Source organism: Callorhinus ursinus, unplaced genomic scaffold (assembly GCF_003265705.2).
Source record: "Callorhinus ursinus isolate GAN/ISIS: 27379988/994484 unplaced genomic scaffold, GSC_fseal_2.0 scaffold1, whole genome shotgun sequence".
NCBI lineage: Eukaryota > Metazoa > Chordata > Mammalia > Carnivora > Otariidae > Callorhinus > Callorhinus ursinus.
Window position 1 is genome coordinate 125,630,528 of NW_027397063.1, and position 12,749 is coordinate 125,643,276.

At 48.5% G+C, this 12,749-nt stretch overlaps 1 protein-coding gene across 7 annotated transcripts in view; it reads left to right on the top strand.

Moving 5' to 3' along the window:
- The first annotated feature begins 1,000 nt into the window (after positions 1-1,000).
- KAT2B (lysine acetyltransferase 2B) overlaps positions 1,001-12,749 on the top strand; it is a 98,537-nt gene continuing 86,788 nt past the window's right edge. For 3 of the 7 annotated variants that reach the window (XM_073900757.1, XM_073900762.1, XM_073900767.1), the window contains exon 1: positions 1,004-1,415. In XM_073900757.1, the coding sequence (XP_073756858.1) occupies positions 1,113-1,415 (303 nt within the window). In that variant the 5' untranslated portion in view covers positions 1,004-1,112. Of the gene's footprint in view, positions 1,416-4,180; positions 4,341-9,262; positions 9,420-12,749 lie in introns of those variants that run through there. The other 4 variants (XM_073900775.1, XM_025882889.2, XM_073900782.1 and 1 more) reach the window with 4 other exon arrangements.

Below are 12,749 nucleotides of genomic sequence, written 5' to 3' on the forward strand. Positions count from 1 at the left end.
CAATTTTTGAAAACTATGTAACATTATATAAAAGAAAATAGCAAGGTTATAATCCCACCATGCAGAGATGAGCCCTCTTAAACTTTTTGTATTCAAACTTTTCCCACTGCAAATAGTTTTCATTTTGACAGTGCTTTTAGACAACCGTTCTTTTTAACTACCAGGGCTTTTTAAACAAAAATTACAGAAAATATTAACAGTCTTTTTATCCTCCAGCAGATGGGATCCAGACACTGCTATAGGAAGAAAGCGTTCTTAATTTAAAAAAACTTGCACAGAAAAGTATTTAAAAAGAAATAGAAAACATTACGCCTTTATTTTGGTGAATTAGCAACAAAGAAAAGGATTAGCTTGGACGGGTTCTTTTCAAAAATATTTTTTTGTGTCTGGCTCCCGCTAGGGTGGAGGAAGTTGTCTCTGTTCGGAGAGGGTGGAATAGAGTGGAAGAACAAATAACTGGGAGGCTCTGCCTCGTTCGGGAGAGCAGGGGGTCGGCTGGGGGGGCTGCGGAGATGGAGGCGGCCAGCAGGTGCCTGGGCTCCAGCCCCCCTACCCCCACCCTCACCCCCTCCCTCATCCTTACCCAGAGCTTGGCCTCGCCCCCTGGCGGGCGAGCGCTAGGTGCTGAAGCGCGGGGGTGGGGGGGGCACAAACCCCGCGGGCAGCGGGAAGGAGGTCGGGGGAGGGGGGGCCACCCGGGCCCGACACACACCGAGAGGTTGGCACCCGCCGGCCCGCACCCCTAGTCCGCAGTCCCCAGGAACATGTCCGCGGCCGGGGCGCGGAGTAGAACCCCGGGGAGGAGAACCGGGGGAGGGCGTGTGCTGTGGCGGCGGCGGCGGCAGCGGAGCCGCTAGTCCCCTCCCTCCTGGGGGAGCAGCTGCCGCCGCCGCCACCATCAGCGCGCGGGCCGCGGCCGGAGCGAGCCCAGCGAGCGGCGCGCGCGGGGGAGGGCGGGGGCGGGGAGGGGGGTGGGCGAAGGGGGCGGGAGGGCGTGGGGGGAGGGTCTCGCTCTCCCGGCGACCAGAGCCCGAGAGGGAGACCCTGGCGGCGGTGGCGGCGGCGGCGGCGGCGCCTGACACTCGGCGCCTCCTGCCGTGCTCCGGGGCGGCATGTCCGAGGCTGGCGGGGCCGGGCCGGGCGGCGGCGGGGCAGGAGCCGGGGCAGGGGCCGGGCTCGGGGCGCTGCCCCTACAGCCCCCCGCGCCGCCGCCCGCGCCGCCGCAGGGCTCCCCGTGCGCCGCCGCCGCCGGGGGCTCGGGCGCCTGCGGACCGGCGACTGCAGTGGCGGCGGCGGGCACGGCCGAAGGACCAGGAGGCGGCGGCTCGGCCCGGATCGCCGTGAAGAAGGCGCAACTGCGCTCGGCTCCGCGGGCCAAGAAACTGGAGAAACTCGGAGTGTACTCCGCCTGCAAGGTACTCGCTCGCCGCTTCCCGGCCGCCCAGGGGGGCTAGGGCCCTGCCCGCGGGACCCTCGCCCCCTCCCCCTCCAACCCCCCGCCCCCGCCTCCCGCCTCCCGCCTCCCGCCTGGGGCCGCTGCACCGCGGAAGTGCTGCTGTCGCCCGCGCCCAGTTAGCTTCTTCTCGGACAAGAGTCCTGTTGGGTTGGACGGAGGGGATCGCTCAGATCGGGAGCCTTTCATTCTTCCCCTTTGGAAGGAGTTGCCTCTGCGTCTGCGCTCCTGGACTGCTCTGGGGCTTTGTTGCTCTGTAGGAGTTCGCCAGAGGCACCATTCAGAGTGGAGCCGCGCTTACTAAGTGGCAAGCGCCCCAGGGCCAAGGAAACCTCTTTTGGGGGGATCTGAGCGTCCCCTCTTCTTCCATCCTCTCTCCGTGTCCCACTGGGAGGAGCTGAGTGGAAGGGAGTGAGAGTGAAATTGGCTTCAGGACTCCCAGCGCTTTGGGAGATCGAGGGGGCGGAACGCGCGGGGTGGGAACGTGAGCACAGCCCGAGGCGAGGGTCCGGGAGCTCCCGGCGCCCTAGGCTGAGGGAGGAGGCGCTGCTGCGCGCGGTGACAGCCCCGTCATTATTGTATTATTACTTGTTTAGTTAAAACGCTGTCCCAGCTGCTTGAGGTGTAAACAGGATTTGGCGAGGTGACAGCCCAGCGCGGCGGGCACTACGACTCAGTTTGACACGCGTTTCTTGCCATCCCCTTTCCATCCCAGCTCTCGCCCCCCCCCCCCCCGTAGCCCTTCAGCTGCAGATCCAGATGTGGGCGCCGTGCTCCGGGGGTGGGAGGATTGCCCGAGGCCGCGGGGCAGGCTGGCCCTGCGCTGTCAGCAGCGGCTTTGTTTTGACAGGGTGACAGCTGAGGGGGGCGGGGACTTGGCCTTGTCAGCTCCTGCGGCCTGTGGCTGAGGCGGGGAAGAGACACACTCACACACCTCCCATGTATATCTCCTGCCTGCTGCAAACAGGGTCAAGTTCCCAGAGTCCAGATTCCCACAACCAGTCTGCAGGGGCCACTTCTGAATTTTGGTGTAGTAAAGATTATTAATGCTGCTGGAACCTCTCTCCCCAGTGTTGCCATTTTTAGTATTTACTGGAGCTTCTCAACCTCAGTGGAATGTCTGTGCTTACCCTTTTTCCCACACCATTCACATCCTCACGTGTATGTTGAATGCCTACCGTGTACCCTACGTGGGTTTACTAAATATTTGCTGAACGAATGTAGGATCTGGCTCTAGGGCTTTTCAAACTTTAAGGTGCATAGGTATCACCTGGGGAGCTATTGCAATGCTAATTGTGAATCCATAGGTCTGGGGTGGGGCTGAGATTCTGCATTTCTAACAAACTTAGCTGATGTGATGCTGGTCCAGTGACCAGTAGCAAGTCCCTAATTCAGACCTGGGCAATATATTATTAATCCTTTTTGAATTCAGCCAAGAAAGCAAACTGCCCTCCTCTGAGGGCAATATGTGGTTGGTATTTTTGAAGCACTGCAAAAAAAGGAGAAGGGTGAAGGGCCAGGAGGTGGTTATAAAGGACATAAGACTAATGGCAACAAGACCTGGAGTATAGTAGGCAGAAGGGAGAACTGTTCCCCGAATTGAAAACAAGCTCAGTTACGTGGTGGACCTGACGTTCAGGAGCTGGAATGGGTTCACGTAGGAACTGTCAGCGTTTCTGTCCTGTTTTTTATTTTATTTTATTTTATTTATTTTTGAGAGAGAGAATGAGAGGGGTGAGGGTCAGAGGGAGAAGCAGACTCCCTGCTGAGCAGAGAGCCTGACATGGGGCTCAATGCCAGGACTCCAGGATCATGACCTGAACCGAAGGCAGTCGCTTAACCAACTGAGCCACCCAGGCGCCCCCTGCTCTGGCTTTTTATTGGGTGCCCATGATGAACACCTTCTCTCCCAGCTGCCTACTGTTGCCCTAAAACCTGAGAACTTCCCTGAAATTTTGGTCCTCAAAACCATGAACCTGTTATGTGCCCTCCATTGATTTTTTTTTTGATCCTTTCAGATTTCTGAGTGTGAGATGTAGCCTCTTCTAATGTTTGTGACTTTGTGTGTTTCATGGTCACATTCACAGTCAGACTTTTAGGAAGGGAAACTTCTCATTAAAGGCCTCTCTTTCTGCTCCTGGGAGACTCTGGAAGTGTCCATTTTCATTTGCTCATTACTTCAGTTAATATTCATTCAGTAAATATTTAGAGAGGCCCAACTAGGTCAACTAGGTTCCAGGCATTGTGCTAGATGCTGGGGCCATGACACCCAGAATGTGCTCTCCTGGAGCTACTGAGTGTATGTGTATGTGTGCACGCACGTGCATGCATGTGTTTGGGGCCTGGGGAGGTAGGCAGTGAACCATGTACAATGACGTGAAAAAAAACCTGCTTTCTTAGGGCAGTGTTGGAACTCAGAGGAGGGCAGTTCTTGGGCTGGAGCTTGGGTGTGGTAGGAATGGCTTCCTGGAGGAAGTGTCAGTGGGTGCTAAGGACTCTTGGTAGTGCAGGGTGGGGTGATGTGAAGCTTCTTGCAGTGGAGAAACTGAAAGCACTTGTGAAAGCTTGGAGCTGGGCCAGCAGGAGCTAACGCTGCATTGGCTGAGGCCACCAGGTTGGAGGGCAATGTGTGTGGCCAAGAAGGCATTGCGGAATCTGGGAATTTTAACCTGGGGAGTGACATTCTCTCAGATTTGCCTTTTTTTTTTTTAAACTGTACTTAGTTGGGTGTGAGGGGAGTGTGAGAGAGCAGATCTGTGGTTCTTTCTCAGCTTGTCTCTATCCTTCACCTAAGAAAGCCCCAAAAGGACCTTTTGTCACTCATGGGCCCCTTGGCATAATTGGAGGGAGTCGGGAGGTGAGAGAGTGAGGAGGGACCTGGAAAGAGGTGAGTAGTTTACTGGGGGCGATTAAAAGAAAAACAGGTCCCAGACCTGATAAAAGATCTGGCCTTTAAACTTCACAAACCGAACAGGAGGAGGAGGGAGCTAGTTCACAGCCCGGGTGGTATACCACACCCTGGAGAAAAGAAAAAAGAAGAAACAAACAAACTTGTTTTGCCGGATCCAGGGTAGAGTTCTTTGAACTATGTTCTGGCAAAGGTTACTTCAGAGAGTCACTTTTCTTCTGTGTGACACAGAGTAATCATTAAAAATATAGATCTGACCATGTTATACCTCCACTTGGGACCCTTAATTTCTCTTTGCTGCAGGGCCTTACCACTGCTATGTCTGGCCCCTTTTCAGGGCCTTGCGTACATGGTTCCCTTCTACCTCTGGGCCTTTGCACATACTGTTTACTGGGACTGAAAGCTCTTCCTGACTCCCTTTCAAATTAACTTCCAACTCTTCCTGCACATCTCACATTCCTTGCATTTCCTTTACCTGCTTGGCCAGACTTCCAAATATAAATTGTTTGGAACCCCCTTGTGCTTACTTTTCCTTCCTAGTGCTTTTATCACAATATTTTTTTAAAGATTTTATTTATTTGACAGAGAGAGACACAGTGAGAGAGGGAACACAAACAGGGGGAGTGGGAGAGGGAGAAGCAGGCTTCCCGCAGAGCGGGGAGCCCAATGCGGGGCTCGATCCCAGGACCCTGAGATCATGACCTGAGCAGAAGGCAGATGCTTAATGACTGAGCCACTCAGGCACCCCATTTTTATCACAATTTTTAATTGTGTGATTATGTGATATGTGTTTGTCTCTGAATAGATTCTAAGTGATGTGGTTGTTGATTGGGTGAATGAACTAGAGAAGAGAAAGCTGAGGAAATGATTAGCTCTTAAAGATAGTAGTAGTGAAATTTTAGCCTGACTGCTTCTTGACAGTGGGGTAGAGGGAATTCTTTCACATAGTACATTTCTAGGTTTCTCACAGGTGTCCACAGGATTGAGTTTTTAGTGTTATAGAAGAAACTTAAGTAAATGTATGAGTAGGCCAAATCTCAATGTCCTTGAATTTAATATAATAATTTACTAAAAACCCCCACTGACTCTTCCTAAGGAAACAGGCCATTTCTACATGAAAGGAAGCAGTACGATATAGTGGCCAAGAGCATGTGCTTCTGAGTTCAGACTTGAGGATATCCAGTACTGTGACCTTGGACAGGGACTTTACCTCAGACTCCATTTCCTTGTCCGTAAAGTAGGAATAATAATACTGTCTCATTGCATAACAGGGAGGATTTAAACTGCGTTAGTATGTACGAGGCATCCAGCTGGGTGGCTGGCCCGTGGTAAGCCCCTACAGCAGCCCAAAGTAGGGAGTACACCGGTAAGGTGGAAGTCAGGAAAGAACGTGGGATTTAGAGAATCTCAGCTCTGCCACTTGTGTGACCCTGGGCACAAGTCATTTAGGTTTTCTCTGAGCCTTGATTACTTCCTCTGTAAAATGGAGACCATAACTTCACCCTTGAAGTTAAAAGAGAAAGGGTCCTCCAAAGTTCCTGGAACCTAAAAGTGTTGGATTAATGCTGGGTAAATGTAATTGCTGCATTGTCTGTCAGAGTCAGTGGCCACAGAGCATTTATGGAGAAGCCAGTTGCTTACGATTCTGGGCCAACTGCCACACTTGGAGAGTGACATGGGCTATAAAATTAGGCTTCACTTAAAAAAAATAATGGTTGATAATCTAAAAGTAACACTGATTGTAGAATATGCAGAGGACAGAGGCAGAGAAAAATTATCCTACCTACCAGCCAGGAGCTGGTGAATGGGGACCTAGAGTAAGTCTTAAAGTTGGGGAGAGCCCCCAACACCTTTGTTTGTATTTGTCAGTCACTCCTCCAGAGAGCAAATTTCTCTTTCAACTGTCAAAATCTAGAGCAGTGGCTCTTACCCAGGAGCCGTGCCCCCCCCCCCCCCCACGGGGATATTTGGCGATGTCTGGAGGCATTTTTTGGTCATTGTCAGTGTGAGGGAGGAAGTGCTACAGGCAACTGGTGAGCAGAGGCCCAGGATATTACTAAGTAGCCCACTCTGCACAGGATAGACTGCACAGCAATTATCTGGTCCCAAATGACAGTAGTGCTAGAGTTAAGAAACCCTGTTTTAGAGGAAAATTGTATTGACCGTGAATACCATGAATACATTTGCAGCGTTGGAAAAATTAATGCTTTTAAGGTTAATTTGCATAACACTTGAAGCCTGAAAAATGTCACTTGGTGAATCATGGGGCATATTTCTAAACAGCTTTCTTGCGGTATAATTTATAGATCATAAAAGTCACCAGCTGTAAGTGTGCAGTCAGATGCTTTTTAGTAAAGGTATACAGATATGCATCCATCACTATAGTTCAGTTCTTAGACCTCTTCCTTCTCCCTAAAAACTTTTCTCCTGCCCTGGGCACCTGTTTAAGGTGATACTTTGTATGTATTCACAGTTTGCAAACAGAAACCAAATTAAAAATATCTTTTTGGAGACTCATCAGATAAAGAGTATTGCTACAGCAAAGCACAAACATGGAGCGTAGATACAGTGTTTTTAAGAGTGGTCTTTAGCCACATAAATCTATAGCGTACAGTTATTTCATGTGTGGTGACTTCTCTAAGAGGTGATATCATGGAGCCAGGCACACATAGGAAAAATATTTCATTTGGCAGGCACAATACAAAAAGCCCGAGAGAAAGATGACCAGATTTAATTGTTTCTTCATAAACTTTCAGGGAAGATGGAAATTCAAGCCTGCAAAGCCTTCAGATTGCAATTTGCAGTTTTATGTAACTGAGAAAGTAGTTTACAGGGCAAAAGAGAACAAAAATCTGCTGAGGAGTGTTTTGTTTTAGGAAGCATGTGCTTGCAAATAGCATTTGGTGATGCAGTGCTGGTGTGTTGTTTTTTGATTTTTTTTTTGGTTTATTTTGTCTGTTTTGTTTTTTTAAAACCACTGAGCAGATTTAAACCTGATTACCTGTCCACATAGGCGGGATTTAATTCTCTTTCTGTCAGGTAAATCCACAGGTCTAACCCATCATAGGGAATGTTGAGGGTAAAACACAGTTTCATGTGAGGTACCTTGGAACGATCGGAACATCTCCTCAAATGAAAGATTTGGATACTGTGTGCAGTGCCAGTAAAACTTGGATTTCCAAGGCTCAGTGGCTTCTGATTTGGTTTGTTGCTCTTTCCAGGAGAAGAAGGTAGTTATTTGGGAATGATTGTCAATGGTTTCTTACTCTTGATGGTTTCCTACTCCTAATGTGATCCAAACACAAAGCACCTGTGGCAGAACAGGAGGCACGTGGACTGGCTGGCTACTGCAGCAAACCTGGAAAGTCTTCCTCCCTCTCCCTCCGTGCTGGGTGCCTTTGGGCAGCCATGTAACAGCCTTGGGGTTCGGTTTCCTGCATGGTGAAGTGGGAGTCCGGGCGCCACCTCATTGACTTACTGTGAAGATGGAGTAGGTGAGCATTATGTGAAAGTTCTAGGAATACAGGTAGCCCACGTATGACTATTTTAGTTCGTTTCTGGAAACTTTCCACGGGTCTCAGCAGTTTTGTTGATAGTGTTTTGCCACATTGTTAAACCTCGTGTCATTTGCTGCTTCTACCTGGTGCAAGAGGAAGGTAAGGAAGGTCGTTTTACTAGCAGGGGACTGAGACCCAAAGAGGTTAAGCAACTTCCTCAGCAGCAGTGGCTGCTCTGGGAAAAGCTGGCCCACATAGTAGATTTTCTTTCCAGTGCACGATTGTGCATCCCCTTTCCAAACTCTCATGTGGGATGGAGGCGATGGTCTTCTCAGTGGCTTACAGAGACAATTTTGTTCCACACATTTCATGGCTCTCATTTGATGTTTATTGTTACTCCTATTGCGAGGTATGTTCAAAGGCTTTTCTAGTTCATTGAAACTGTGCAGGCCATAAAGCAAACAAAATAAGCGTTTTTTATTACTGGGCTAGGGCAGACGGATGCATGCCCTTGATTCTTTTAAAGCTGACAATCAAGAATGGTCACTGTGCTGGCCCATTAGAATTCCTTGTTGAAGGAAGATGAAAGCGATACGTACTCAGGCTGTGGAAGGTGCCCGATGTGCCAGAGAGGTAAGGAACTGACTGTCTGGGATGTTTAGAAGTCCCAAAACAGCTCCGCGGAAGACTGCGCACACAGCAGTGTTTCAGCACAATTCAGAGAAACGTCACTTTTTTTTAAATTTTATTATGCAGACAGTAAGGTGCTCATATCATAAGCATATGTAGCTTGGTGAATTTTTACACAGGCACGTGGCCGTGCAGCTGCCACTCAGATGGAGCTGTCGGGCATCTTCAGCACCTCTGAAGGCCCCCCTGTGCCTCCTCCCCACCTCTGGTAACCCTTATTCTTTTATTACTAGAGATTACTTTTGCTTTTCTTAAACTTGACATAAATGGAATCATGTGGCCTGCGTTCTTTTGCATCTGGCTTTTATCACTCACATGATGTGCGTGAGCTGCATCCATGTTGCTGCATGTAGTAGTTTGTAAAGACACGTTCTTAAAGTAAAAACGAGTTTTAAAAATTGTCAGCCATTTTCAGGATGGAAGTCGTTGGGTGTGGACAACTTCATAAAATGAATTTTAATTAAATCTTAGAAAAGATGGGAATTTGATATTTCAGAATTTAGCATATGTGAAAGTTCTTGGAATATAGGGAAGAACCCATGAGGGCAGGAATGGGGACAAGAAACCAAGAAGGGCTGTAGATAAGCATTGGGACGGAGGAGGGGCAGGACGCTAGGGAGGTGGGTGCTGGGGGCCTGTGACGTCAGAGCTGGTAGAATGCCCAGCCTGCATAGTTCCTTTGCCTCTGGAGTCTGTATTGGTCAGTCCTTCCTGGTAAATATCCGTGTGAAGCTCTGCTGTCTCATATCCTCGGTTCTGGAAGATGCCTAGAATTATATGTTGTATCCTGCAAGCCAGGCAGAACCATACATGTTGGGAGCTGTGGCAGGGTTTCTAGAAGGCTGGCTACAACCCAGCACCTAAAGCTCTGGTAGGCATTGACACCTTTGTGTTGTGTTGTTGGCCTAGGGGATGGAGATGCAGGAAAGAGATCATTCTCCTTCACCCTCCTTCCACCCACATCCCCAATCCCCAGAAGTGTGAGGCTACCTCTTTCCAGGAGAGGCAGTGAGGAGCACAGATTTACTCTATTACTCAAAGCACAATTTTGGCATAACAGCTCATCCTTGAAAACTCCTGTGAAATATGTAAGCTTATTATTTAATGGACTATCCACTTATGAAGTAATCTGTTTTGTAATTGATGTATTTAACACAGGATTTTTGTCTTTTTTACTCATGTGCACATGTACATGGGGGTGTTACATTATACCTATTGCCATTTATCTACTTTACATTTATTTCCATGGGCTGCTTTAAATTTCTGCTTAGGGAGCTCCTGTCTAAATTCCTTATGACAATTCATCACCTTTCATCACAGTTGAAATAGAATTGAATCTTTCTATATTTTTAAAGATTTATTTATTTTTTTTTAGAGAGAGAGTGCACACACAAGGGGGAGGGGCAGAGGGAGGGGGAGTGAGAAAATCTCAAGCAGATTCCCTGCTGAGCTTGGATCCCAGTGGGGGGGGCGGGGCTCAGTCCCAGGACCCTGAGATCATGACCTGAGCCGAAACCAAGAGTCAGACGCTTAACTGACTGAGCCACTTAGGTGCCCCTTGAATCTGTATAATATTGAATTGCTTTCATCTCTGGCATTTAATTATACATGCTGATACCCCCTGCTTTGCACACTCTTCTTCTCCAAGTATTGGTGTGGCTTATTCTCAAGCCTCATTCTGGTCTGTTCTCAAATGCCAACTTTTCAGAGAAGCCTTCTGACCACCCCCTGTCAAAAAAGCAGCACCCCATTACTCTTTTTTTTTAAAGATTTTATTTATTTGACAGAGAGAGACACAGCGAGAGAGGGAACACTAGCAGGGGGAGTGGGAGAGGGAGAAGCAGGCCTCCCTCTGAGCAGGGAGCCTGATGCGGGGCTCGATCCCAGGACCCTGGGACCATGACCGGAGCCAAAGGCAGACGCTTAATGACTGAGCCACCCAGGCGCCCCTAGCACCCATTACTCTTTAAGGTTACCTGTTTTGTTTTCCTTTACTGCATTTTTCAACACTTGGAAATCATATATATATCATATTGTTTCCTTTGGGACGGAAGTTCCTTGAAGCAGGGACTTTGGTTCACTTCATATCGCAGGTCCACTGACTGTGCCTTGCACATAGTAGGTGCTCAATACATATTTGTTGAATAAATGGGTAATTTCATATTCACAGTGAATTTCATATTCACAGGCTTTGTGAGATTGGAAGAAAGGAAATTGTGTCGTAGAGACAAGGTAACAGGCTCACAGAGAGATTAGGAATGTGCCCAAAGTCTCGTGGTCCCAGGAGCAGGGCAGCCCCGAGCTGGAGCTGGAACAGCATTTTCTGACTCCGTAGCTAAGTGCCGTTCCCTTGTGCTTACAGCAGACCTGGTGACCTTCAGCACTTGCCGGGTGGCCTGGATTTCCACAAGATAGAACAAGGAGAGTCACACCCACTTTTAATCCTCCTCTGAATGAATGATGTGAACTTCTCTGACCACCGTTTCCTCTTCTGCAAATTGGAAGTAAATTCTCACACGGGAATTGTATTGTGAGACAGTGGAGTTAAAACCTATGATGTGAGGGGCACCTCGGTGGCTTATTCGGTTCTGCCTTTGGCTCAGGTCATGATCCTGTTGTCCTGGGATGGAGCCCCGCATTGGGCTCCCTGCTGAGCAGGGAGTCTGCTTCTCCCTCTCCCTCTACTCCTCCCCTGCTCATGCTTGCTCTCTCAAATAAACAAAAAAACTTAAACAAACAAACAAAAAAAACCAAACACCTATGAAATGAGAAAGAGGCCCTACCATGTATTCTAAAAGTCTCTATGGTGTTAGTGAACTAGAAAAAAAATCACCTACAAAGACATGTTTTCTAACTACTATTTATATTTTTTGTTGCTTTGCTGCCCACTTAAAACTAAAGGTTACCATGGGCTTTCTTTGATATGTTCTTCTGTTTGTACCCAGAAGCCCAGACACAGGGCTTATTCTTTTTTTAATCAGGAGATGAATACATGTATTTTGCAAAAAAGTGTAAATAATGTCTCTAATGATCCATTTGGAATGATATGCCCCCTAACTTTAGGAGGAGGCTTTGAGTAGTCTCTTCAGTGACCTCAGGGCAGGACATTTGGGGATGTTTCCATTAGTTTTCCACCCTCATAGAAAGCCCCCATCATTGCATGCTCTTGGCCTGTGCAGCCTTCTACGAGGCTTCTGTGGTATGCAGAAGATTCCAGAAGTACAGGGATGAGACTTGAGCAGTATCATAGTGACTGATGGTGGCAGCTCTAATTTGCATTAGCTCTAACAAGCTGGTGTTGAAACTGGATGGCAGAATGCCAGGGACGCCAAGGTCAGCATTACTTTGAAATACCAAAGTGAGTCATGTAACCCAGGATTTGCACATACCCACAGGAAGGACTACCTGATTCACCCCACCTCCAAGGGAACACATCCACCAGTATTGGTTAGGTGCCTGCGCCCAGGCTCTGCCCTGGTGGGTGGTGAGTGGCAAAAGGAAGTGAAAGCCACAAGGAGCCCCTCATCTTGCTCCGGAGACAGGTATAGAGGGAAAGTAAGATTCGAGGGAATAATCAAGCATGAAGTCAGCACAGACAAAAAACATTATGAGCTGGGGGCAGGTAGAAGTGTAGGAGAGAGGCTCAGCCTAGGTGGATTGAATAGTATAAAACAACAGAGAAGCAAAAGTGAAGGGAGCAAGACATCAGAGTGCTTTGGAACGTGGACCCAGGGAACAGACTGCCTGGGTTTGAATCCTGATGTGCTGCTTTCTTGCTGTGTGACCATGGGGAGATTAGTTACCCTCTACAAGCCTCAGATTTCATAGCTGTAAAATGGAGAGCGTGATATTGTCAACTTTACCCATTCATTCAACAAACTGTTATATCATGTGCCAGGCATTGATTTAGATGCTGGGGACACAGTGACAGATGGGTTTTTACTCTTGCAGAGCTTGCTTCTGGTAGCGGAAGCAGACAGTAAACAAGAAAATAACAGAAAGTGGTAAGTGCCACATGCCACACAGAGAATGAAAACAGAGAAGTAAATGACAGTGCCTGGGGAGTCCTTCCAATACGTGCCCAAAAAGGTCTCTCTATGGATGGGACACAGTCTGGGGCCTGAATGACAACAAGAAGCTAGCCATTGGGGGTGGTGTGTGTGTGTGTGTGTGTGTGTGTGTGTGTGTGTGTGTGTGTGTG